The sequence below is a fragment of the Pundamilia nyererei genome, unplaced genomic scaffold, assembly GCF_000239375.1.
Source record: "Pundamilia nyererei isolate P.nyererei 1_Seehausen unplaced genomic scaffold, PunNye1.0 scaffold00064, whole genome shotgun sequence".
Taxonomy (NCBI): Eukaryota; Metazoa; Chordata; class Actinopteri; order Cichliformes; family Cichlidae; genus Pundamilia; species Pundamilia nyererei.
The window spans coordinates 2,649,898-2,676,027 of record NW_005187465.1 but is presented as its reverse complement, the minus strand read 5'-3'; the positions used below and the strand labels follow the sequence as shown (position 1 = coordinate 2,676,027).

The 26,130-nt window shown below is 39.8% G+C and overlaps 3 protein-coding genes across 8 annotated transcripts; 2 read left to right on the top strand and 1 right to left on the bottom strand.

The window, feature by feature from the left end:
• The first annotated feature begins 6,764 nt into the window (after positions 1–6,764).
• plp1b (proteolipid protein 1b) lies at positions 6,765–12,219 on the top strand. 2 transcript variants are annotated; one of them, XM_005735572.2, is made up of 7 exons: positions 6,765–6,912; positions 8,863–9,049; positions 9,157–9,313; positions 9,567–9,744; positions 10,015–10,088; positions 10,287–10,352; positions 11,384–12,219. In XM_005735572.2, the coding sequence occupies exons 1-7, from the start codon at positions 6,909–6,911 to the stop codon at positions 11,453–11,455; spliced, it is 738 nt and encodes a 245-aa protein (XP_005735629.2). In that variant the 5' UTR covers positions 6,765–6,908; the 3' UTR covers positions 11,456–12,219. The 2 variants fall into 2 exon arrangements, with proteins under 2 accessions (XP_005735629.2, XP_005735628.1); XM_005735571.2 differs by lacking the exon at positions 6,765–6,912 and adding an exon at positions 8,025–8,465.
• LOC102210820 (zinc finger protein 185-like) lies at positions 12,209–23,989 on the bottom strand. Of its 4 annotated transcripts, none has more exons than XM_013911492.1 (9): positions 23,900–23,989; positions 23,135–23,368; positions 22,939–23,013; positions 14,506–14,565; positions 14,279–14,359; positions 13,325–14,158; positions 13,151–13,213; positions 12,684–12,786; positions 12,209–12,580 (listed from the first exon to the last, which is right to left on the bottom strand). In XM_013911492.1, the coding sequence occupies exons 2-9, from the start codon at positions 23,338–23,340 to the stop codon at positions 12,476–12,478; spliced, it is 1,527 nt and encodes a 508-aa protein (XP_013766946.1). In that variant the 5' UTR covers positions 23,341–23,368; positions 23,900–23,989; the 3' UTR covers positions 12,209–12,475. The 4 variants fall into 4 exon arrangements, with proteins under 4 accessions (XP_013766946.1, XP_005735634.1, XP_005735632.1 ...); XM_005735577.2 differs by having other exon boundaries at positions 12,517–12,786; positions 23,135–23,246; positions 23,331–23,368; XM_005735575.2 differs by having other exon boundaries at positions 12,517–12,786.
• On the top strand, positions 17,416–20,878 carry LOC102210340 (tigger transposable element-derived protein 6-like). 2 transcript variants are annotated; one of them, XM_005735574.1, is made up of 2 exons: positions 17,416–17,564; positions 18,333–20,878. In XM_005735574.1, exon 2 carries the CDS (start codon positions 18,341–18,343, stop codon positions 19,637–19,639), a length of 1,299 nt encoding a protein of 432 aa, XP_005735631.1. In that variant the 5' UTR covers positions 17,416–17,564; positions 18,333–18,340; the 3' UTR covers positions 19,640–20,878. The 2 variants fall into 2 exon arrangements, with proteins under 2 accessions (XP_005735631.1, XP_005735630.1); XM_005735573.2 differs by having other exon boundaries at positions 17,416–17,662.
• Positions 23,990–26,130: the final 2,141 nt, after the last annotated feature.

Genomic DNA, 26,130 nt, shown 5'->3' with positions numbered 1-26,130 from the left:
GTGTGTGTGTGTGTGTGTGTGTGTGTGTGTGTGTGTGTGTGTGTGTGTGTGTGTGTGTGGCTTGGTTTGTGAGAGTGTGGTGCGAGTGTGTGGCTGACAGCTGCAGTACAAAAATGTAAATTAGGCACTGGTTGAAATTAACCATTGGGTTTTGCATATGTAGTATTGTGTAATTTATTGTAGTCTATTTGAGTAACCTTGCTATGTTATTGTTTTATGTGCTTTTCAATTTTTGCTTAGTACATCGTAGCAATAGATCTTCTGCTTCACTATAAAGAGAAAATTGCTTAAGATGTGTTTTTCCTACTCTAACCAAACTCATGGTTCTTTTGGCTTGGCTTGTTTGTACAGAATAAACTTAGACCAACATTTTATTTGTCGTTTGTTTATGAAAAGCCTACTGTAAGGTCTTCAGAGAGATGACTGTAATTACATTGTAACTGTATGTATACCAATTCAGTTATTCACATTTAAAAAGCAGTTTTATGAACCTTGCAGAATATTGCTCCCTCTCCAAGTGGTTTGGACCCCTTGTCAAGCTAAACCCAGGGGTCTTTCTGTACTGAATGGACACGATGGACCTCAAGCTTTGCGATTTGAGTTCTTTGAACCTATAAAATTGTTTACTGGTAATCTAAATGAGATGGCTATTAAAAGATTTTTGGAACTAAAGATGAGTCTTGTCTGAATCTGGGATTTGAACACAATTTATAGGGAAAAAGCAGGTATAATGACAACTTATAAATCGTATATGTCAAGAAAGGTAGTCCTAAGCTGTATAATATCTAGGTCATGATTAGCCTTAGAGATGCAGTTACAGGGGAACTGTGCTGCATTTACACTGTTACACTGTTCCTGGAGTGTTTTTTAAAACCTTGGTAAGCCGCTAAAAAAAAATTCATGTAAGATATTTGAAAATCTGGGGATAAAGAAGTGAGATCAACAGACCTTTGTAACTGGCTTCTCTTCTTTGCTTGAGGCTAGCAGCTGGATGCTGCATCAGCTGACACTATTTCAGCACACCTAACTCTCCAGCTGAAGTGTTTTCTGATGAGTTGTAAAAAAGATGTCTCCAGTTCAGTTATAATTTGGATTTTAAAGTCCAGTATTGTTAAATAGTTTGAATGTGAGGCTGAATAAGTGGAATCTCGATTATTTCCAGTGAAGTAATTTAAAAAATGGGAGGTTAATTTAGGTTTAGATAAGGCTTGGGGTTAAAATTAGACTATCTATGTTGATTTGTTCTCTCTAAAGCATTACTAGGTCAGTAACTTATATATGCTATGTTGGTTATCTTTTCCGAGTGTAATAGATAATATAATGGGTTGGCCTAGCGTCTGGGTCTGAAAAGTGAAACCACCACAGATATCCCTTAAAACTACAATCTTTCTAATAGCCAGTGGGGCCAATACTTGTGTCTGTGAAAACACTTCCAGCCCTATAGAGGTCTATGAGAAAACAGCCTTTAGCTTTGACATATGTAATAATTCCTACTGAGTTTTTGGGTTCACTCACTTGTTTTGACTCTAATTGAATAAAACATTATTTCCATTTTGCTCCGTTTTGCATTCCAAGTGTCTGTTCAATTTAATTCAGTGTTATTTATATAGCACCAAATCACAAAAACTGTTGTCTCAATGTGCTTTATATTGTAAAGGTGCTACAATACTAAAGAGAAAATCACAAAAATCAGACAATCCAATTATGAGCAAACACTTAGTGTTGGTGGGAAGGAAAAACTCCCTCTCAACAGGAAGAAATCTCTGGCAGATTCAGCCTCAGGGAGGGGCAGCCATCTGCTGTGAACGGTTGGGGGTGTGAGGCGACAGGACAAGAGAAACACTGTGGAAAAGAGCCACACATTAATGACTAATTAAAGGAGAAAGGAGAAATTCTTAGAAAGAAGAGATCCTCGGAAAGAAAAATCTCTCCATACACCACAGTGGAGACACAAACCATGCCATGGTGTCTAAGTCCATCTATGTCCAATCAATGAATCAGAATCAGATTGCCTTTTATTGTCATTGCAATATCTAATACAAGAAATTAAGGTGATATTTCTGCCAACAAAGACATTCACACAAAAAAACAGTTTTTACACAGTGAACCAAACCCTTTCAGGAGAAGACAATAAATATTTATGAATATGAATGAGTCCAATTGCCTCACAATAATAATGTTTAATTTAGAACAATGTTTACACATAGAGAAAAACTCCTGTTGGACATGTAGGGTCTAAGCAGGTCAAACAGCAAGTGACCTGGTGGAAGGTTTCTTTAGTGATCCTGAAGGCTCTTGAGAGGTATCTCTCTCTTGCAGTCTCTTCCATAGAGGGGATACAGCCAGTGATCTTTTGTACTTTCTTTGGATAGCCTTTTTAATGTCCTGCACTGCGGGAGGCCTGGTGAGATTGTTGGAAATAAAGGTCCCAAAAAATTTAAAAACATGGACCCTCTCAATAGAGTCTCCACTGATGACCGAGCGAGCCTCTGCTCTTCATGATGTCTATGATTTATTTTGTTTTCTTTTGCAAGATTGTTTGCTGAACACCACATGACCAGTTGATGGACCTCAGCCCTGTAGAGAGAGTCATCTGCCGCTCATATGAGTCCCACTAGTGTGGTGACATTAGCAAATTTAATAATGGTTTTAATGGGATGGACTGAGGTGCAGTGTTTGGTAGGAGAGGAAAGACTAAACTCAGCCAGCTTCTTGATCAGGCTCTATGGCGTGATGCTGTTAATGTTGAGTTATAGTCAACATAGAGCATCCTCACATTTTTTGATTCATTTGATGATTCAAGGCGGAGTGGAGAGCTGTCGCAATGGCATCCTCTGTGGATTTGTTCACTTTGTAAGCATAGTGATGTGGGTCAAGAGTCAAGAGGCTTTGATGTGATTTGATACCAGCCCTTCAAAGCACTTCAGGATTGTAGATGTTAGGGCAACAGGTCTGCCTGTAGTCAGTGAGGGAGTCAGAAGCTTTCCTTGAGTCTGGATTGATGACAGATGACTTCAAGCAAGGTGGGATAATGATTTGTGCAAGGGTTAAAGATGTAGTGGTGAAAAATGCTGAGGTCTGGACTGGGACACGCCTTGAGCACTTTGTTGGGTACCTTGTCTGAGCTAGAAGCTTTTCTCAGCCTTCCTTGAGTTTACCAATCTAAACATGAGGTTCACATCACACTCCTGTACAGTGGTAGTAGGTGTAGATGGAGGGCCCAAACTGGGTCTTTTAACCTCAAAGCCAGCAAAGCAGCTTACCTCCTCTACCAGGGAAGTGTTCATGTTGTTGAGTTTGAGATTGCTGTCCTTGTGATTAGTGATGTGTGTCCTGCCAAGCCTGCCTGAGTTTATTGTCAGTAAAGTGGACCTCAATTTTCCTCTTACAGTCCTGTTTGGCCTGATTGATGCCACTTTTCAATCTTGTCTTCGAACGGACATGAGGGCTAGATCATTCAGTCCTCAAGGGAGACTGGACTTCCTTAGTTATCCAGGGTTTCTTGTCAGAAAAAACTCTGATGTGCTTAATAACACAGGTGGAGATGCAGCACAGTTTGTGTATATTTGAAAAATTTCCCATTTAGTGTGTGCAAAGCAGTCCTGTAGCTCAGTGATAGAGCCCTCTGGGGAGGTTTTGATGATCATTATGTGTGGCTTTGTTTTTTCCTGAGGGCTGCGTGCTAGGGGAAGGAGTAATCAAAGATGGTCTGACAGACCCAACTGTGGAAGGGTCACAGTGCTGTATGCATCCCTGATGTTTGAATACACCCATGTGGCTTTGTGTATAGATCCGCCTGGCAGCCCTGCTTCTGCCTTCCTCTCTTTATGGCACCTTCATTGCTTGGCAGACCCCAAAACAACCTATGGTGAGCCTGGAGGTCTTGTTATGTCCACTGGGATGTTGTGAACTCACCAGAGGTCCAACATGATAGCCACAGGACACAGTTTATAAACTCCTGACATCTATATAAGAGCATATCTTTACAGAGCATGAACAGCAATGCCAGAAATAACACAAAAGACACCACACTAGAGAGCCAAGAGCTATTGCACTAATACACAGAAGTTATCTTGAGTGTAACACATTGTGCACTGTATAAATGATCAGATCTACATCCATCATTTATATACAGATTATGATTGTATCTAGCGTTCGCTATCAAACACTATGGCAATGCAGCCAGTAGTCATCAGACACTGACTGATGAATTGGCACTTTTGTCCAGCATGTGGAGTGTTGAGAATACTAAAATTATCCAGATCTCATCTTTTCATCTTCTTTGCTTGGTACACACCTTTAGAAAAACCACCAACACATTCCTTACAGTCGTCATGTTTCCTTAGGTGTTCCTGCTACTGCTGCTGTTTTAGGCTTCATCTTTTAATCATGTTAAAACACACTGGCTGGTTTCATATCCCAAATACCCAGCTGAAAGAGTCTGAGATCACTAAAGATAATCAAACAAACATGGAGGGAAGCTTAGTCCATCCTTACTTCAGCATCTGGGAAAATAAATAATTTAACCCTCGCCACAGGAGGCCCTTGGCACTGAAGTCACTCCCGACTGAGCCTGACTTGTTTTTCTCCTCCAAGTGCTTGTTTGTTTGTTTGAGAGCTGTTTGTTTGGTTTTTTCATAAGATAACACGACACACATTATGATAACGGTGATAAGAGATTATGTAAATACTTTTACAGGGCACTTCTCCACTCCCTCTGTATAAACATGCATATTACCATGTTCAGTGTGTAAATACTGGCAAGTGTATCTATCCTAGGCAGTCAGTTATAAAAGTGTCATATCAATTACACTGTCTCATAGGCCTACATTGCATTATTTTAACATACCCTGCAGAGTAGGACCGATACTAATATAGCTACAATTTCCTATGTGATTATGCAAAATAGCCTTTATAACATTTGCATGTTAGTTGAACGCTTGGGCAGTAATATGTTTGTTTAAAATATCAGTTCATGCATTAACCAGAGGCTGTTACGCATACTTATTAACTGCTACCGAATAATTTATCATATGATCTATGGTAACATCACCGGCCACCATCTGCATCAGCTTTGTGGAATGCAGTTTATTAATAAAGTCTCTTTTCATGCCACCCAAGACAGCAAGCGTCTAAATCCAGTCCCCCTACCTAATCCCCGTCCTTTGATTGTCAACATTAAGCAAAGCTGACAGCCATTGTACACACTCATATGCAGTACAGAGGTTAATTAATGCTTCTTGTCTGTCTCTCTTTCACATTCTCTCATATGTCTTCTTAGAGACTTCAAAGGCGTCACTTCCCTGCACTTTAAGTGTATCAGAGCCAGTGTCATGAATCCTTTCTAAACAAATCACTTGATCTGTAATTGCTTTGAGAAAGGTTGCAGAATGGAAAGTTAAACCAAACAATTTCAGCATCCAGAAGCTGATTATATTTGAAGGAACTGTCTGAGGAGGAGTGTTTTTTTATTTATTTTTTGGGTCGGGAACACAGCAGTCCCTCCAGCTTTTTACAGGATCCGGTGAGTTGGTAAAAATTGCACTGCATCTCTAGCAGTCCCAATAACTAATACAACTAGATAACTGTATAGGCAGCACGGTGGCATGGTGGTTAGCACTGTTGCTTCACAGCAAGAAGGTCCTGAGTTCAATTATACCATCAGCAGGGTCTTTCTGTGTGAGGTTTGCGTGGGTTCTCCCCGGGTACTCCGGCTTCCTCCCACAGTCCAAAGACATCCACTTTGTGGGGATAGGTTAATTGGAAAATCTGAATTGCCCATAGGTGTGAATGCAGGAGTGAATGTGAGTGCGAATGGTTGTCTGTCCCTGTGTGTTACCCTGCGACAGACTGGCGACCTGTCCAGGTTGTACCCCGCCTCTCGCCCTATGACAGCTGGGATAGGCTCCAGCACCCCCTGGATAAGCAGAAGCGAATGGATGGATAGATAACTGTATAATAATATAAAGTGCTGTTTCTCCAAAATAATTAAAGCATTCCCTTTTTAATTCCTGGTAATTAAATGTGATATAATAGTGTGATAATTTGTGTCTTTTGATGATGATATTTGATTACGTCTACTTGTGCACTGTGTGCTTTAAATGGCAAATGAAAGGAGGGTGAGGATTTTCACTCTCTCGTAAAAAAAAAAAAAAGCATGGTGTTTTCTCCTGCTGCACACTGGCGCCTTTGTAGTGAACCCAGCTTTGACATCAACTGGGTCAAACATGAGGGAGGGAGGGAAGGAGGACAGCAGCTGGACCCAACCATCAATGTCACCCTTGTTACTCAACTTCGTCAATGTCAGTCACTGAGGTTTAGATTTATTTTCCTCTTCTGTCTGTGCGTGCTTCTTATCTTTAAGTGTTCTGCACAAATGGACTTATAAACCACGAGACCTGTTACCTGTGGTGCTGATGTCTGACATGGGGTGTGTGCAATAAACAGATGACTTATCAAAAGCGTGTGTAAAGAGATAAAAACATGTAGAAAAAAAATGTAGATCGCAGAATAGCTGAGTTGTTATTTTACTGAATGCTTAAAAGTGTAAAGTGTGCATGTAAAAGCTGGCATGTTTATTAAATTACCCACATATGTTATGATAGAATCAGGGAAAGAAAAGAAATGAAAATGCTGTAAAAGGAAGAAGATACCAAGATGAAAGTTCGTGTTAGAATATTTGGCCCACTCTCTGTTCCCCGTGGCTCCTTAAATAATGACTGGCAGCTGAAATGGGTCTTTGTGACTTTAAGATGTGACTCGGGGAGTTGTGGTCTATCTATTGTTGATGAGACAAAAGCGCGAGTTAGATTCATATAGGGGTGGCGGCGAATAACTTCTCATATCCTCATATCACAGTCACAAAGCCACCCAGCAAAACTTCAATAACCTGACACTTCTTTCCGGACATGGGTGAGTGCACAGAATTTCTAATGGTTCTTATCATTTGTTATTGATGGGATTTATTTAAAAAAAATTTTTAAAAAAGTCTATTTCAATAACCAGTACTAATGCTGCTTTTGATGTCCTTTGATATCAAGTCTGAGGGAAGAATTGCTGCAAATTAATCCTCTGTTTTAATTCATCAAAAGCATTTCTAGACCCATTTTTTGATTTACCACTAATTCCCTTTTTGCCCCTTGATTCTAACACATGATGCAGGTTAACATATGATGGTGATTTCAAAAGACCAAAAAGAAAAACATGTGCACGCTCCAGGATTATTTACCTTCTTGTCACCTGCTCTAATCTCTTTCAGCAGTAAACTAGAGTGGAATCAGAGTGGCATGACAGAGCTGGACAGCAACTCTCATCATGCCAAGGCCATGCCAGGTCACTCATGTGAAAGAGGTCAAATACTCCCACATGTGTCACGGGCATATTTTGTCACACTTCCAAGAGAATTGTGGACGCAAACAACTTCTGCTAAACATGTTCTCACTTGCAAATAGCCTCTGAGTGAAATTCTGCATGTTTGTTTGGGGGTTTTTTTTGAAGCAGCTTTGGAGATTTCAGTAATTACCTGACATCTGCTGCAAATGCACTGATGCACTTTGCACTGAAATTCAAACTGAGGCTTTTGTGGCGTTTATTACTCTATCAATACAACTACTGCTGCAGCCGGGCACAGATTAAGCGTGGGCGTCCGTAGGCGCTATCATTTTTGGGACTAACAGTCTTCCTGCTGTTACTATTTATATTTTAGTAACAGTTTGTTTAACTCACAGTTTCTCTTCCTTCCAACTAAAAACCAAAAGATCTTGCAAAAGATGAATGCAGAAATAGACATGTTTGGGGATGTTTGGGCCTAACTAATTTTGAGTTGGGCTTGCTATTGTTGTTGTTGTGAAGATATTCAAATTGCCTCTCTCCTTCATAATGCTTCCACCCACTCTTTAAACACTTGAACCCGGCCCCCACCGACATTGACACTCGGTGCCATGGTACCAGTCTCAGCCAGCTGTGGAGGGAGGAGGCCCTGAGTAGTGACATTGGCAGTGGTGGAGAGACGGTCCCGGTGACCCCTCCGCCATTACGTTAGTGTAGTATATGTGTGTATTGTGGCACCATGGTCTTTGTTTGACATCACTGGCCTTTGTTCCTTCCCAATCATGGCAGATACAATGGATATTGTATCTGCTGCCACAAAGAGATGCTCTTTCTTTGGGCCCCCTGAAGCCAGCGTTTCACCACCATCCCTCAATCGCCTGGTGACGCCTGTGACCACTGGACAAAGAGGGCTGGACCAGATTTAGTAAGAGCAGAGCTGTGAGGTGTTGGCACAAGCATTTGAGCTTTCACATACTGGATGAAGTCAGCGCTGAGAGGCTTATTTTACAGTAGCAATACCTTGTAGAGAGCTCTGTACAACACTTGTTGGCACTGGAACCTTTCTTATAGCGGAGTACAGCATCAGAAGCAGCAAATGTTTCCGGTCAGGCAGCCTTGGCTTTGCAAAGCCTTAGGTGCTTTCCTCTATCCCATTTCTGGCAATGCATTTATTAACACTTTGGATGTTTGCTACCTGCTTCAACAGCTCAGCTTGCTCTGGAAGAAGTGCGTGAGATTGCTATAAAGTCCGTGTTGGCTGCTTTTGTTTGGACGCTTTATTGGGAGACGCTGCTTGAACTCTTGTTTGTCACTGCTGTCTAATTTATCTTCTTTTTTTTTCTTGGTCTTTTTCTTTTGCTTTCTTGCCTGTTGTTGGGGTTTTGGTGTATGCTCATGGATTTTCAGACAAAGCGAGGCCTTTTTCATAGCTCCCCCACTGGGTGAAAGAGTCCCCCACTGTGGCATAGATGTGCTGTGTGGTTATATGTGCGGTGTGTGCCGCCTGTGTGCTGATATATTATGCCCCCTCAGGTTGCTATGATTGCTGTATCCGGTGCATTGGGGCAGTGCCCTACCCATCCCTGGTGGCCACCTTGCTGTGCTATGCTGGCATGGCATTATTTTGTGGCTGCGGGCACGAAGCGCTGACCCAAACCGAAGTCCTCGTTGAGACTTACTTTGCCCGCAACATTCAGGACTATGTGGTCATGGCCTCTTTGTGAGTGATTTTTCAATAACTTCTCTCAGTTGTGGCTTCTTTTTTCTAAGTCTCTGGCATTGCTTTGTTTGAACTAATTGACTGACTTCTCTCTGTGACTGTTCCAGTATCAAATACTTCCAGTACGTGATCTATGGTCTGGCTTCATTTTTCTTCCTCTATGGTATCCTGCTACTGGCTGAGGGCTTCTACACAACAAGTGCTGTCAAACAGACCTTCGGCGAATTCAGGAGTACCCAGTGCGGCCGCTGCCTCAGCCTGACGGTGAGCACATGGGTGGAGGAGGAGGGAGCGAGGAAATGAAGAGGGAGGGGAAATGTGAGGTGTCAACATTGTTGAGATGCTGAATTCTGGCTTGTTTTGAGTCTAATAAATATGCTCTTTGTTTCTGCAATTTCCACATGAATTATGGTTCATTACAGATTTAATGACACCACATTTATCACGCGGAAAGTATCTATTAGCATCTGTGTTGCGATTCTGTGACCTTGTGTGCTTCACTTTTTTGCTACAACAGTTCATCATAGTGACGTACATCTTGGCCTTCATCTGGCTGGCGGTGTTTGCCTTCAGTGCTATCCCAGTCTTCTTCTTGTTCAATATGGAGCAGACCTGCCACACCGTCAACATCCTGTCTGAATCAACCCCCAGCATTAATCAGCATGGCTGGATCTGCATGGACGCCAGGCAGTATGGTGCGTTGCTCGTGTAACTACTGACCACATGGTCCCCCTGATGGGAATGTTAATGTGCCCTTGAAAGCAATTAATCACCGTGTAGTGGCTGCTAGACTGATGGCTATATTAGTCAGGAAATAATGAAGAGAACTACACCTTTATGGTCATTTCTTCACTATAGTTTCCCCGACATGCTTCAGGCAAGCCAGAGCATACACGGATCATCAAACCTCATCATAATTCAGCCATAGTATGAGGTTTCTCACTTATGTTATGTCTCCATTTAAGGTCTGCTTCCTTGGAATGCAATGCCAGGCAAGTCTTGTGGGACAACCTTAGCAGCAATCTGCAAAACTAGTGAAGTGAGTAGAGTCTTTATACAGTTCGATATAGCATTTTGGCATCATCACATTAAAATCACTGATCAAAATCGACATAAAATCTGTTTTGAATTATTAGCAGGACAACGTGCATATGAGAGAGCTCACAGTAACACACACGAGTTTGATTAAACACCCTGCATGTGTTTCAAGCTAACCTTTTTTTATTTTGTCTTCCAGTTCTATGTCACATATGACTTGTACATAGCTGCATTTGCCGGTGCTGGGATCACTCTGTTAGCACTGGTGAGCTATTTTTGCATTATTTCTAGGACATTTAAGCTAACTCCATTTAAACAGCTGAATCAAATTTACATTTTGAAATGAAACCACTCTGCGGTGTTGGTGTTTTTCCTACGTCATCATAATAGTGCTTGTCAAGGATTAATATTGCCAGTGACCAACAATATTTTCTGAGAGTTCAGTTAGCACAGGTCAAGAAGTTAGCTATTGCTTTAAAAACTATCATTACCAAACCAATGCAAGTAATCTAAATCTGGCTGGCAGCAAGCCTATCTTGATAATATATATATTTTATTGCATTCATTAATAAAGAAAACCCTTGAAATGCTTACCATTTATTCCACAAGAGGGTCATATTTGAACACGGGCATCTTTTTATTGTTTTCCCCCCTAAATTGCAATGCTGTGACATCACAACAGCATGATTGGCCAGTTTTAGTGTTCATCCTGGACATACATTAATATGATATATATGTTTTATCATATTATCTACATTTATCATATTATATAATGTTATGATGAAGCAGGAAAAACACCATCACTGGTACATCCGATAAACGTTTTTTCTCAATCTAGGCACTTGAAAATGAGTTTCCAGAAACAGAGCTGCTTTTACTGTTTAAAGTATCATTTTGAATGGTGTTGTGAGTGGAACCACTTCTGATTAACACTGTACACAGCAAAGTATGTGAATTATTTGGAGGAATGGCGACACATTGTCAATGTCAGTTTTCAATGCTATGATCTTCACGCAAAAAAATTCCAGTCACCTTGTTTGTATTGAGCAGAAATAAATGAATTTTCAACGTGTGGATTTCTCTAAACCAAAACTCTGTTCGTGACTACACACAGTCAGAGATGACTATTAAAGTTTGCTTTCTATCTTGGATGATTAAAGCATTATACTGATCACTTCTCCTCTTGGAGACAAATGAATATTCATTGTCTGCTTGCAAAAAAGATGCTTACAGTACTCATATATGTGTAGAAGCTGATTATTTTTTTCATTTCATTAATTCTTCCACTCACTCTAGTTCCTGTATCTGGTTGCCACCACCTACAACTACGCAGTTCTGCGGTTCCTGGGCAGAAAAGGCATTCGCTAAGTGCAGCGCCTCAGTTTTCTCTGTTAACCCCATTGTCCGACTACGAGATGGACAGTCAGCCTACATTCATCCTCTGGGAAACGGCAACCTCCAAACCTGGATTGCCTGCTATTCTTTAAACCTTTCCAATAACAGAAATAGTTTCTCATCACTATTATGTATGAACAACAGACAGAGAGATGAAGATAATTTACCTCCAGCAATGAGCTCTGGCCTGTGCATCAGATCCTCCTTTCAAGATGATTCTCTTAGCTTTGTTGTTCGTTTTCCCATTGCTGGTTCTATCTCTCACTTTATCCTTTGTGTGAGGCTTTGTTGGTGCTCATTGTGATTTATGATGTTTCATGAATAATTAAGAGCAATGACAGCTTGCCTCGCAAGTCATAACTGCATGCACAGTATTCAGTGGTTACTGACACCCAAATTGGCTCTCAGTATGATTTTGTGGCTTCTCTATTATCAGCCTTCAAAACTGCATGAACTAAAACGAGTGAGGCTGAACGAACCAAATTTTCCCGTTGAGCTTTCACTTACAATAAACGTGCTTTTTAGTCATACTTATACAGTCTCTTTTTTTTCTCTTTCGTCTAAATGCTACCATGGTAGGTGGGATAAAAAGGTGTTTAGCCCAATATAAGCTGTTTTAGGTTGCAGAGGGGTTGATGCTTCAGTAACTTGTCTCCAGGTGTTTAGCGTGTAGCCCTGCTACTTAGACTTGTGTGTGCTTATTTGAAATTAAGGCTCATTAAAACATTTAAATCTGATGCGTGGAATTTTATTCTAGCCATATACAGTTGCATTGCTGGTATTTTTTTTTTTTTTTTTGCTGTATTTTTAATTTATCCTTTTCATTGCAGAATCATTAATCATAACAATATACTGCCCTTTTACTGGATACAGTTGTGACAGAAAAAGAAAGAAAGAAGAAGTCGATAGGGAAGTTATGGGAAATAATAGACAGCACATTCATCAAGGTATGCTTGGACTATTTTCTGGAAACATATTTGTCCCAAATAGGCATCATTTCTTAACCGCTTTTGAAAAACACACTCCACACTGGATCACTTGGTCCTTCAAAAACATGGGGGCCAGCATATCTCCAAGGGCCCTAGCACAAACCCCGCACTGCAAAAGCATACTCAGTGTTAATTTCATGTACGAGAGATAGTGAAAGGATATCATAAAAGCACAGATATACAGCATTTTTACAAAAGAAGACATAACAAACCTTTAAACAGTCTGGGTGGCAGTTTATCGAGGGCTCACTGAACATGATCTTGACATTTCCATTAATGATTTGGTTGCAGAAGTAACAAGGAGATTTGCCATGACTGAAGCAGGTGGTTAAAAAACAAAGCAAAGATTATGAACCTTATTCATTTTTACACTTATGTACACTCAAAAAAAAAAAACATTCTTGGCTCTCATAAACACAAAGCAATAATTTTGACTAAATGTAACTGAAATATATGAAATCAAAAGTGAATTTATTCAAATACTTCATCAATTAAGGAAGATATGCTAAATGTATAACAATCATGACCAGAGTCCATTAAATTACTGTTTTACATTTAATGTATGTAACTAAACCACTTGGAAAATTTACATGTAATCAAATTACTTAATGTCAACATTTTAGGGATAGATATTTTTTGAGTGTTGTATAACTATGTACAGTAAGAGTGAGAAACTTACATGGGCTTATTCAGAGTTTTTGTTGAGTTTATGTCCTCTGCAGGCTTTTGAGACACATCAGAACTACAAAAACAGTCACAAACAATGAGGATGATTTTAGTGCTCAAATAAAAATATGCGAACAACATTGAATACTCTACTGTTCCTTTATTTTTTTTAAATAAAAACACTCACATATGGCTATCATCACACTTTTGGTTTGGTTTGAAGTCCTCAGAGTGGGGTTGTCTTGGATCTTCCACAGGTTTAGGAACAGCTTCAGCCTTGGCCGTCTCCACATCTGAAGCATCAGTCAGTCTAATAGCTGCGTGCTCTGTGTTATCCAAAACACCTTCTGCATCTGAAGCAGCTACTTGGTCAAGGGCATCTTCAATGTTCAACTCTTTGTCACAGTCTGCTGCTGTCTTAGGTGTTGGATCAAAACTTTGTTCAACAACAGTGCCTTCATCTTCGCGCTCAACCGCCTCTTCAGTTCCGCTCTTAAAATCCGGCTCAGAGGGTGGTGCACACTCGACTTTAAACTCCACACCCTTGGCAGTGTCAGCATCGGATTGACTAGATGGTGCAGGCAGAGTGTCGGTGACTGATATGGTGCTGTTTTGTAGAGCAGTTTCTTCTTCTGGTGTTGCATCACTTACAGCGGGTGTTTCCACACCGCCTTGGAGAGAAGCTTCTTTTCCCGATGTTGCCAAAGCAGGTGGTCCATACATGTTTACTCCTGCGTGCTCTAAATTAGTTGTATTTGGCGGTTCTGTTTTGATTACAGATTCTCCAGAGACTCCAGCGGTGCTTTTACTCTCACTACTCTCTCTCGCTGTGCCTTCCGCAGCAGAGATTTCTGCAGGGGGATTTTTCACATCAGCATCTGCGGAGGCCTTATCCTCATTGTGACAGGTGTCAGCTGGTGCATCAGCATGTTGTTCCGTGTTTTCTGCAGTTGCTTCAGTAAATGTCTTTTCTGGCTGTGCATTAATATTTTGAATAGGTGCTTTTGTGGGGGGTTGAGGCCTGTAAAAGAGAGTGTTACTTCTTCCCCACTTTGCAACAAAAAATTTGATTTGTAAGCAAAATAACAAACACTCAGCATCTTTAAATTTAACACTTCCAGTTACAGTCTCGTATACTAACTCTATCTTCACTGTTGAGCCTTCAGGCCGAGTGTCTTTCGGAGCTGAAATATTTTCAGCACTTGCCTGATTAGCTGAATTCCTAAAACAGACAAATAAAGCACTGAGTATTTGGTTTAAATGTTCAGATTTAACTGAGATTAAGCTTGAAATATGCAGATTTGCAGAGAAGCAGTAAATATTTGCTCAGGTTTTGCACAGTTTAATTTACATTCAGCACCAACATACCCTTCAGATGAAATGACCTCTGCCTTTTGAAGAGGAGAACTTGGTGGAGGATCTATTGCTCTACAAGGTACGAATAAGAAGAGAAAAGAGAAAGCCTTATATTTTCTTAATTGCTTCTTCAGAACCAATAAGAGATTTCATCACCTTCTAACTATGTTGGCTCAGAAATAAAGTCTAAGCCAAATGCTCCACATTAGAGTAGTGACTGATGTATCTAGTGAGCAATAATATAAATGTACATCATTAGCTATCATATATAGTGCTTGCTTAATGAATACAGCGTCAGCAGTATTCTGGGAGTTTCAGAATCTCTTATATAAACAACGTTCATCCATAACTTACATTAAAAAAAATTTGTATGAAGAGTGCAACCTGCATTGAAGGATGAGCATTCTGAGCATGTGAAATCAGTGATTGATGAAACAAAGCTAACAAATAAGGCCTTAAATGTCAACACAATGTTTATTAATGGTGTAAATATCACCAGACACGTTGCAGTGAAGTGGTGGCTGAGGCTGGTAATAAATGAGAGACACACAAACTAAAATCTAACTTTTCCCGCAGGAGCAAAGCCTCTTGATACAGAAGAATATGCTGTATACACAACAAACTGTGAGGTAATGGTCCCTTTGCAGCTTAACAAGTGACAGCAAAACATGTGGTGTTTGTCATTCATGAGTGTGTGAACTGAACTATTAATTCAGAAGGTTTATGACTTGTGTCAATTGCGGTCATCTAAAACAGCGAGTATACACACATTTGTCTATCTTTTTAGTGCATTTCTATTATTTCTGTTAAAAAAAAATCTGACTTGATAGAAAATGTTTATGGACTTTGAACCATCAGACCCAGGGAACAGATGCGTAAAAGGCCGAAAGGGCGAAAGGTACAGCAGATGGCTAAGACATCAGCACAACTTTTACAGTTTTTCTCAGTCGCTTTGGTGCGTTTCTCAGATCAGAATTGAAATTCTCATAACTATTAGTTCAACCTCCACAACACTCAGTCATTTGTGCACATCATAGTAGCAATTTCTCCTCTCTCTGAACAAACTGCAAATGATTTTGGACATGAATCAGTTGCTTCCATACATTTCCCTGCTGCTTTCTGACATTTCCATTTGTTTATGTCATTGTCAGTCAAAAGTAATCATACCTATGGATGCTGAATAGTCATTCCCAATAAAACTAATAGTCATACATCCATTGCTTAAGTCATCATACACAAAATTGTTGAACTAGTTATCACATGCCAAATATTGGCCATCTGTCAAGCAAATCCTATACCTTTCTGTATCATTTTTCCTGGAAATGTCTCCGAAATTGAACAATTGATCTCAGGTGAATTACAGCTGTCACTCATGAGGAGGCTCTACCAAATGGGTGATTTTATGTTTACATGTATTCTACAGTGAACAAGTGACTGTAGCATATTTTTCTTTTGCACAATTCTGTAGGATTACAAACACTTCTACACAATGGAAATGTGAAACGTACATATTCAGTGTCTCAGTTACTCCCAAGACTCCCATAACATCTACAGTGACTTTACTGCACATTTCAGATGGCTGTACAGGTAGGCCATAGTGCTGTCGTCAGCATTTTCAGGTGTCACCAATTGTTTTTGCAATGGGAAACACTGAAATTATAAACTGTCATAGTGGAAACATGACAATGCCATTTGACTATCTTGTTCATAAAGATGGTGTCAAGACTTTTCATTTTGATGGCACTGACAGTTTCATTGACATGGATACTCGCTTTTGAGGTATGGATAATCAATTCTGTGCATGTGACGTGCTTTTGCTGGTTATCCACTAGGTTTTGCAGTTTGCACTAATTGTTTTGGGAAATGCACTAACTGCTGTGCAAATGTTAATGGTGTTCTGAGAAACGCACCAAAGCGACTGAGAAAAACTGTAATTTTGGAACATCCAAATAAAGACAACATAACAGTGTTTGCTGGGTTAGTGTTGGTAAGAACACTTTGGGGAAGCTAAGCTTCATGAGGCCTCTTCATAGCGGTGTCTCTGGTTTTACTCCAAATAAGGAGAACATAACAGTGTTTGCTGGGATAATCTGGGAAAGAAAAACAGACAGACAGACAGACAGACAGACAGACAGACAGACAGACAGACAGACAGACAGACAGACAGAAGATAGATAGATAGATAGATAGATAGATAGATAGATAGATAGATAGATAGATAGATAGATAGATAGATAGGTGAATATATTCTAACATATTCATAAAAGAACACCAAATCATCAAGACATCAACAGTGGTGGTGGTGTGATAAATTAATGGAACAATGATGTAAGCATTATGCTTTATGTAGCAGCACAAATATACAAGGTACGGATAAGAAGTGAAATACACCAGCAAGCCCTTTTGGAAAGGTTTTAAAGTGGCCTAGACAAAGTGGGACTTACATCCAATTGAGATATTTTGGCATGTTCTCTATTAGACTGTTCAGCCCTTCAGTGTGGCTAAATTAAAAGAACTGCAGTATCACAAACGCTTCAGTTCCTGCTGCCAGGGGTGGCACAACGAGAGGGCAATTACTTTTCACATAAGACCAGGTAGTGTTGGACATTTTTTTCCCCCTTAATAGAGGAAAGGATCATTTAAAAACTGTTTTTGTATTTACTCAGGTTATCCTTGTCTAATATTAAAATGTGTTTGTTGTTCTGAAACATGTAAGTGTGACAAATATGTACAAAAAATAAAATAAATAAATCAAGAAGGGAGAAAAATATTTTTTTTTCACAACAATGCTGCCTAGCTGATTATCATTACAAGGGCACTGTAGTGCAATTTATTGTTTTGGTCAGTGGTCAGCGTCTCCATAGGCTTGGGCTCTTATTTTCTTGATACCTCTATTTTGAAAGCGTCGTGGAAACACTTCCGGTCTTGTTCCGCTTTTCCCCGGCTTCGTAAAGTAGTAGCATATTGCTAAGCGGAAAAGTTAACGGCGATAGTCAAATGTAGCAGCATTATTTTAATTCTCTGTAACTAGCAGACATATCAGTGGCCACTGTGGAATCAACACTACCCAGGTGGGCTGTTTTCAAGTGTAGTATCGTCTCAAAATAGCACCACAGTCCTTACGTCTGCTGTTTTACATCAAAAATAATACCAGCACGGTCCGAGACGAGTAAGTCGCTTCGTATTTTACGACTTTTACTTTTAATAAAAAAACATAATAGTAGTTAATAGAAAATTCATGTGGCCTGCTGTATCATTTTTAGAGCTAAATGAGGTGCCTCCAAAAATGTTACTTCCCGATGCTTTCCACCAGGTTTTGAAAGAAACTTGACATAAGCCTATCAGGTTACTTAACACTGATACAGTGTTTTTCAAAACAAAATATAGCATAAATATTATTTTAGGCCCGGTTAAAAAAATAAAATCTTAAATGGCATTCTGTTCCTTGTTATTTCAATACATTAGTGCAGGCTCTAAACATCGCTTTGGGCCCCTTTTAAGCAAAAAAACAACAAAAATAGCAAGATCTTTTATTCTTATTGAAATGAGCTTAGAGATCTAAAAATGCATTACCTGTTTAATAAAGTCAGCTTTATAGGTGACTAACAAACTCGAGCCTTTTATATCTGGTTGTCATGAGCGCTGAAGGACTGCAATAAACTCCAACTACACAAAGTACAAAGCAATTATTTCTGGTAAAGTAAAAATGTGTTTAATTAGTAAGCTTATACCAATGTCAATGTGATTTGTGATTCTTTTTGGTGCTTAGCCAGGCCACTTTGTGGCTGTCGGATTTTTACTTGTATGGTTCATCTCAGTATTTTCTTGTGTTGCCTTAGGGGGGAAAATGCCATCGAGAAATCACCTTGATAAAATCGGGAGGAAGAAAAAGAAGAGGTGGACAGAGGACGCCATGGAGCGTGCACTGATAGAGGTCAAGTCAGGCAGGTGCACAGTGAGACAAGCTGCCAAGGAGTTTGGAGTCCCTAAATCTTCACTGGGGGACAGAGTCAGTGGACGGGTGACCCCTGGGAGCCGTAGCGGCCCGGCTCAGCTTATAACATCTGCTGATGAGGAGTTGTTGGTCGAGTTCTCCTTATACATGTCCAGGCATGGATTCCCACTTACAAAGCAGCAGCTGGTGTCCTTCGCATCGTCAATTTATAAGCGGCAACACCGGAGGGTGGCATTTTCCAAACTGGGCCAGACATGGTGGCTCAATTTTAGAAAGAGACAAGAGAAAAACATCACTATTCAGCCAGCAGACAATGTTGTCCGTGGGAGGACTGTGTCAGTGAGAAAGGAAGCAGTAGATCAGTTTTTTCACCTCCTGAGGACTGTTGTAGATGCTCATGAGCTCATAGACAAACCTCACCAAATTTTCAACTGCAATGACACAGACTTTCAGCTGAGTAGGAAGAGGGTGACTCTCCCCAAATCTGTCGGTCTAGGCTACAAGCCAGCGCCAGGCTCCAGGGACCATGTCTCCGTCCTGGCTTGCTTTAATGCGGTTGGAGAGGACATCCCCCCATTTATAATCTACTCAAAGGCCTATCCAGGGGGAGTATGCTACAAGACACAAGGACCACCGAATGCCCTATACGGGTGGTCAGACTCGGGATGTATCAATTCAGACCTCTTTAAGAAATGGTTCCTCAAACATTTTCTCGTGCACGCACCAAAGGAGCGTCCACTGCTGCTGATTTTCGATGGCCACAAGTCACCCGTGAACCTGGAGGTGGTGGAAACAGCTCGTAAGGAGGATGTCATTCTTCTGTGCCTCCCACCTCATTGCTCCCACATCCTCCAGCCACTCAATGACGGTCTCTTTGTGGTCCTCAAGCAGCACTTTGCTTCATTCCTAGGCGACGACTACACTACTGACACCCACTTTGCAGTTAGCAAAAAGGAGTTCTCAGGGGTTTTCAAAGGAACATATCAGGTAGCAAAGGAGGAGGAAGGTGTGAGAATTGTGAAGGAAGGCTTTAGGAAATCTGGGATCTACCCACTGAACCCCTTCACCATCTGTGACAGACACATGATATCAGCCCACCACCCTGGCCAGATAGCTGCACCCTCCTTGTCAACACCAGTGCCGGGAGTGCACACTGTAGGAGACCTCACAGATGCTGGGCCGTCTTCCTAATTCATTGCTATAAAAATGAAAGTGTGATTGACTGCATAATTGAGCAAAGCAGAAATGAACACAGGCTCGTTCTGTCTTTCAAAATACTGAATTAATTACAGTCCTGTTTTTAATATAGTGAACCACCTCCTGCTGCCTCCCTGCAGAGAGCCCAGTTTGAGGAAGGCTTGCATTGTTATTAATTACTACTCAACAATGAGCTCAGTTTTAGTTATCCGGTAATAATGTTTGAATGCTGCACAACTGTGGTTTTCAATGGGTTGGGAGTCCCAAGGTGAACATGATTTTCAAAAGGATATTAAAAGAAAAATAGAGGAAATATTTCTGCTTAACAAAAATCTGTAATTTCTCTTCATAAATGCTTCCATCTTCTTGTGAATTATTGGATGGCAAGCCATTTAAATTAAGTGACCCATAAAAGAAAAACACTTGCAAAGCACTCACAAGTTGCTTCAGCCTAGGGGATTGTGAGCAAAAGGACATTTGTAGATATTCAGTGCCATCTTTTTTTTTGGTATTGCTGGCCAGTCAGTTAGCGAAGCTAACCATCATTGGTAAGGGGCATGATTTCAGTTTAGTGGTCTCTGACAGCAAGTGAGGGAGGGGAGGCTGTGAGGTGTGAGTTGCCCGAGCAGTTCTGCACAGATATAACACTGGTGCTTCACTCTGTCATTTGTTTTATGTATCTAAGTAATGTGACAAATTCACTCGATTATCTCAAACACACTGGAACGGATAAAAGAATGGATTTAAAGCTTGGGCACATTTTCATATGTTATCTGTTGTAGATGTCTGATAACTACACTTTATGCTGTGCAAGATGTCTCTGAAGCACAATCAAGCCTCTTAACTACCAGACTGATTTTGAGTGGAAGTTGGAACCATTTATTGAAGGATGTGTCATCAACAGATGATGCAGCTTTAGAATATGATACACCTACTGCTGTTGTCATGGTTTTCTTTGGAGGTCAAAGAAAATATGTCCATTTTTGGTTCCAACGGTTGTTGTCTTTTTTTCCCTAAATAGTTTGAAATTGTACATGTGATTCTATTGTTCCTTTACTTACATCTACTGGCCTATTTGTTAGGTACGCCTGTTTAGCTTCTCATTAATGTATATATCAAGTCAGCCAATCACATGGCAGCACTGTGCTATCATGTTAATGTAGATCATAATCTCAGGAAGGTTTCCAGCATGTTGTTGAATCTATGGTATGAATAATTAAGACAGTTCTGGAGGAAAAGGGGTCCAACCCAGTACAAGCAAGGTGTACATAATAAAGTGGCCTGTGAACATAAGTATCCTGAATAATTGTGAACACAGAAACTGATATAAAAGTAAACCCAAGACCTTTTTAAATAATTTGCTTCTTTCTGTTCACCTGGAAGAATGAACCCTACGTGGTCTCAGGGGAAAAAGTCAGACATGTAGAATAAAGATATTTTTAAATGTGTTTGAAGCAAAAATTTGTCCATAACCTTAATAATTTACAAAATTTTGCTGTAGCCATAGTTGAGTGTGTGTGTGTGTGTGTGTGTGTGTCTGTGTTATGTACATGTTCAGGCTGAGTGATGTAATGTCAGTGCAATTGATACATTTGCCGACAATAGTCAGGCAGCTAAGGCTGACGTATCCTTTATTTAGTAGAAATATTGTGCAACCAAGCAGAAGAACATCTTTCTGTTCTATTACCTGTATAAAACAACTCTGTATATGACTATAATTATTGGATGCCTATATCAAAATCATAATTTTAATGCACAGGGGTATTAATATTAACATTAACCTTTTTTTTAACAAAGCTGGTAAAACATTTGTCACATACCATATAATTAACAATCTCATATGTTAAGTTGTTCCCTAGAAAGCTTTTGCTACAGTATTCAAGGAAAAAATACGCATGTGTCCTACAGGGAAGCACCCCAGTAAGATTAACGTTTGATCAACCAGCTTAAGTGTAGGTCACACTGCAGTGTACTTTAGAGTTTTATGGATGCGGTACAGATGCCCAGGGCTAAGTTAATGTTTTTGTACTGTATGTTAATATCACAGATGGTGATTTGTGCCTGAAGCCTGGAATATTTTTAGTTATGATTCAATGACACAGCACAGTCGAAGGACAATTTGAGTTTAACTTGCAGAACTGCCACCACACTGTGTGGTGCCATACACATGGGTCTAATATTTAAGTTTTACATTATTTTTCTTTTAAAAAAAAAAGATTTACAGTCATGGTAAAAATTTATGGCCTCTGTCAGTTCTGAGGTTTACATATGAGGGCATATTGAAAGTAAATCATGCTCTTAAAGTTTCTGAAATACAACCTCAGATGAACAACAATGCGTGACGTATTACACGGTTTAAAAAAACAAACTAAGGCAAAATGCAGGAGGAGTGTGTGAAAAGAACAACCAGTGACTGAGTAGCTGGTAGAACCACCTTTAGCAACAATAACTTGAATAGCTTCCTGTATGACTTTATCAATCTGCCACATCATTGCGGAGGAATTTTGGTCCACTTTTCTTTAACTTGTTGCCTTTTTTCTTTTTCAGCCATTCTGTTATAGAGTTGCTGATGTGATTGGATTCATTGTCCCGTTGAAAGAACCAGTTTTGGACAAGCTGTAGCTGTCAGACAGATGCCCTCACATTTGACTCTAGAATACTTTGGTATACAGAGGAGTTCATCATGGTCAAGTTAGTGATATCAAGGTGCCCACTTCATGTGGCTGCAAAACCAGCCCAAATCATCACCCGTCCACCAACATGCCTAAGAGTTGCTATAAAATGTTTGTGCATTTTTTTGTTGTTGTTTGTTTGTTTTGGGGGGTGTTTTACCAAACATGAAACTACACACTATGGTCAGACATCTCCACTTCTGTTGTTCAGTCTTTTCCTGGTTGCACTGTCACAAATTTTAACATTTTGCATGCTAACCGAGGCCTATAGACTCTGATTTGATTTCTCTAAGCACCTTAGGGCGAATTTGGTGATAAGGCTGTACTTAGTTCTTCACACACTACTTCTGCATTTTTGCTTTGTTGTTGTCTTAAAAAAAAACATATTGTAATATGTGAAGTTTTAAAGTTCATCTGAAGTTATATTTACCAAGCCATGGTAAGGACTAGACTATTATTTTTCATATGTGTGGATGCTTGAAACATTAGAAAGGAAAGTTGTTTTTTTTTGTTTGTTTGTTTTACCATTTCTGTGTATTTGTCAGTTAAATCCGGTGTGCCTGAGCAACGTTTACATTCAAAAGTGTTTTTTCTTTTTTAAAATAATTTTGCAGCACTCACTCAAATCTCCTGGCTGCCAACCGGACTTGTGAACTCCTAGCTGGAATAGGTTTAGTTTCCACATCTGTGTTCGTTCTGCAACACAGAAGAGGTTGCTGTGACACTGAGACAGGACAGCTTCAATTATCCCTTTCAATTAAAAAAACAAAATTTTAAAACTCAATTTTTGAAGTTGCATCTTAATCACTGTGAGTACCCCGCTGTGTCTTGTTCTTTCTTGGCATCATTTGATCTTTGGATCCAGCTGCCGTCCATTTTTAATGTAGACCGCACCCTGATGTTTTGAAGCACCTCGCTTCTGTTAATATCTACAACACACACACACACTTTTATCAGTACTGCATACCAAGAAATAGTTTTTTCTTCCATGTTTAATCTTATCAAATACTCACCTTTTGACATGCTGCTGATGTTTTCTCAGATGTTCAACCTGAGGAAATATTTGATGAAAAACTTTCTGTACGTTTTATCTGTCATACTCTACACTCATTCCCAACTCACCCCCTTTCGCAACCTGTAAAGCTGTATTCCTATACACAAAAAACTCATCCACCATGATAAAGTGATATTGAAGCATTTACTCTTTGTTATTAACACATGTGGACAGTTATTATTATCTGAATAAAACCATTCCACAATAAAACTTGTGCAAAAATCTAATCTGCTTGTAAACACTACTAACAAATGTATCTCGTGCTCTCCCCTCTCCCCAGTCTCTCTGCATCTTGTCATATTGCATCTGTTCTGTATTCTCTTCAAGCGCCTGTTAACATTTTGACCTGTGCTTAGTGCTTTAATCTCTTGTGATGAATCTTTCTGGAGATGTGCCAGCCCCAATTAAGCAGGTCAAATTCATTATTCATAGAAAAGGAAAGCAATTCAGATTTGGTAATGAGGCCTTCCTCACACAGGCCACGAACAGGGGTGTGAAGTCCATTTTTGTGCCGTATTGTGTTCTCACCTGTTTGTGTCAGAGCAGATCAGTGCCAGTCCTCCTCCGGGTCTCTGTGACACGCAAATAAGATGGCAGAAATACCTCCACCAGAGCCCCCACCCCCTGCAGTTTCAGATCCCGCCCCCCTCCCCTGTTAGTTTTGAAGTGCCGCACCTGGATGATGCTACACAGGCTCATTGAGCAAGCAGATAGGCTGGGTGATAAGAGGGGCAGCACTGTTTTGTGGTTTCGATTTTTCTGAGTGTGAGAAGTCACATTCCAGAGATGTTTTCTAGTGAGATTTTCAGTCTTTGCTAAGAAGCAAATTAAAAATAGGCTTTTATAACCTGCCTGACAGCTTAAAGGTATTTAAATGAACCCTGCAGGTTAGTACTTGATGCTGTTTTCTTTCCTACTAATGGCTATAGCAGGGGATTAAACTGAACTCAATTCTGCTCAATATTAATGTAATATCTTTATACACTTATTGGTGAGACCCTCCACAACAGTCCCAGTTTCTCATGTGGTCCCATGGGAAAATTAATTGCCCATCACTGAACAATAGCCTTTGAAAAAAAAGTAGACAACTGAAAACCTGCATATCATTAACCACAAAAGTTGTTTGTTTTTTTCAAATATAAAAAGCTTGTAGTATTGTTTCACCCACAACAAAGACTTTCTTTCACAAGCATACTGTTCCAGTTGGTAGGCTTCTAGGAATCAAGCGGGACCAGATCTCAGAGTTGTTAGAATTTAATCTACTGTCTCATCAGACCTTTTTAATAATATTTACATTGAAAATCCTTGAACCGAAATGCCCATTCTCTCCAGTGAAAATAAAAGGGCACAGAGAAAAGCTTAACCTCATTATTTGATGTTTACTTTACATTTTAATAAACTGAAATATTCACATTTTGGTCTGTGGGTGTACGGGGGACTCTGTGTGCAAAAGAAATTAATGCGGTTTTTAGTTCTTGTTATGACTGTGGCTCATAGGGTAAACAGCAGGTTGGTGGTTGAATTGCTGGCTGTTCCAGTTTGCATGCCGAAAGCATCCTTGGGCAAGATACTGAACCCTGAGTTATTTCCAGTGTGTTCATTGGAGTGTGAGTGTTAGACAGGAAGTACTTTATGTGTGAATAAACATATTGTATAAAGTTCTTTGAGTGCTCAGGTAGAGCAGAAGCCAGTATATAAGAACTGGTCCATTTACTTTTCAGGTTTTTAAACGTAAGAGTATTCGCTTTCTTTCACTGAGGCTAACTCAAAACCTGTAAAGATGCCATGAAAATGTTTAACTTTTTTTTGTAACTGTGTCATTCTTTTTTATTTTTCCAGTTTTCTCCCAGTTTCTATACTTCAGTTTGTAAATTTTCACAATAGGGATGTGTGTGTGTGGGTGAACAAGTATAAGTATATATATCTGTAAATTTGTATATCTTTTGACGTGTTACTCAGGTTATAAAAGCAAATACATGTAACAAATTGTAAGGAAGAATTTATGATGGGTAGCGCATGAACAGGAAGAAAAAAGTGTTGACTATTAGTTACTAAATTGCGGAAAGGTGGTGGGATTAAATAAGCTTATGCTTTTCCCTACTCCTTTTTGAACATGTAAGTTATTTATAATTATTATTGTTTTGTTTTCCTTCAGTTTTGATTTTCTTGTTTGTCTATTTAAACATGTTCAAAATAAAGATACAATAAAATTACAAATAAAAGTATTGCTGCTTAGACAGAAAATATTTGAACGTTAAGTGGAATCCAGTAGAGCCACTTCTTTTCCTGGTTCTCTCACAGAACAGTATCAAGATAAAAGAGAAACCATTGAAGTGGTGAATGATGTGTACAATTAGTAATGAAGGAGTGTACATTTTTTTGTGTCATGAAAATGCATGTCACACACATAAAGGGGCCAACGTTAAAACTGTGTGTCTTTTTCAACATAAGTAAGGTGTATTACTACTAATAATAAGAATAGCAGTAGCAATTTTGGTGAGTGTAGCAACACTACTCCAAAACTACTGAATGTACTGTGTGAGAGTTGTTTGTGATACCATTACAGGGAGGTTGTGCTTTGAATGCACTTTCTACGCATCTGTTTGAGCTCTGCACTTAACAGCATCCTCCCATAACTCCTTCACTGTAGTGATGGGATTTCTGGCTCTTTTTAGAGAACCGGCTCTTTCGGTTCGGCTCACTAAAAAGAGCTCTTTCGGCTCCGAACCGGCTCTTCAGGTTGTTTTGTTGCTTTAATT

Bases quoted from the DNA above. Each gene is read 5' to 3' on its own strand.
- plp1b (XM_005735571.2), top strand. From the start codon at position 8,426: ATGTTTCCGGTCAGGCAGCCTTGGCTTTGCAAAGCCTTAG. The intron at 9,745-10,014 runs GTGCGTTGCTCG...TCTCCATTTAAG, and splicing joins CATGGACGCCAGGCAGTATG to GTCTGCTTCCTTGGAATGCA. The intron at 10,089-10,286 runs GTGAGTAGAGTC...TTTGTCTTCCAG, and splicing joins CAATCTGCAAAACTAGTGAA to TTCTATGTCACATATGACTT.
- LOC102210340 (XM_005735574.1), top strand. From the start codon at position 18,341: ATGCCATCGAGAAATCACCTTGATAAAATCGGGAGGAAGAAAAAGAAG.
- LOC102210820 (XM_005735575.2), bottom strand. From the start codon at position 23,340: ATGTCAAAAGGTGAGTATTTGATAAGATTAAACATGGAAGAAAAAACT. The intron at 14,566-22,938 runs GTGAGTGCTGCA...CGTACCTTGTAG, and splicing joins TTGGCAGCCAGGAGATTTGA to AGCAATAGATCCTCCACCAA. The intron at 14,360-14,505 runs GTATGTTGGTGC...TGTCTGTTTTAG, and splicing joins GAGGTCATTTCATCTGAAGG to GAATTCAGCTAATCAGGCAA.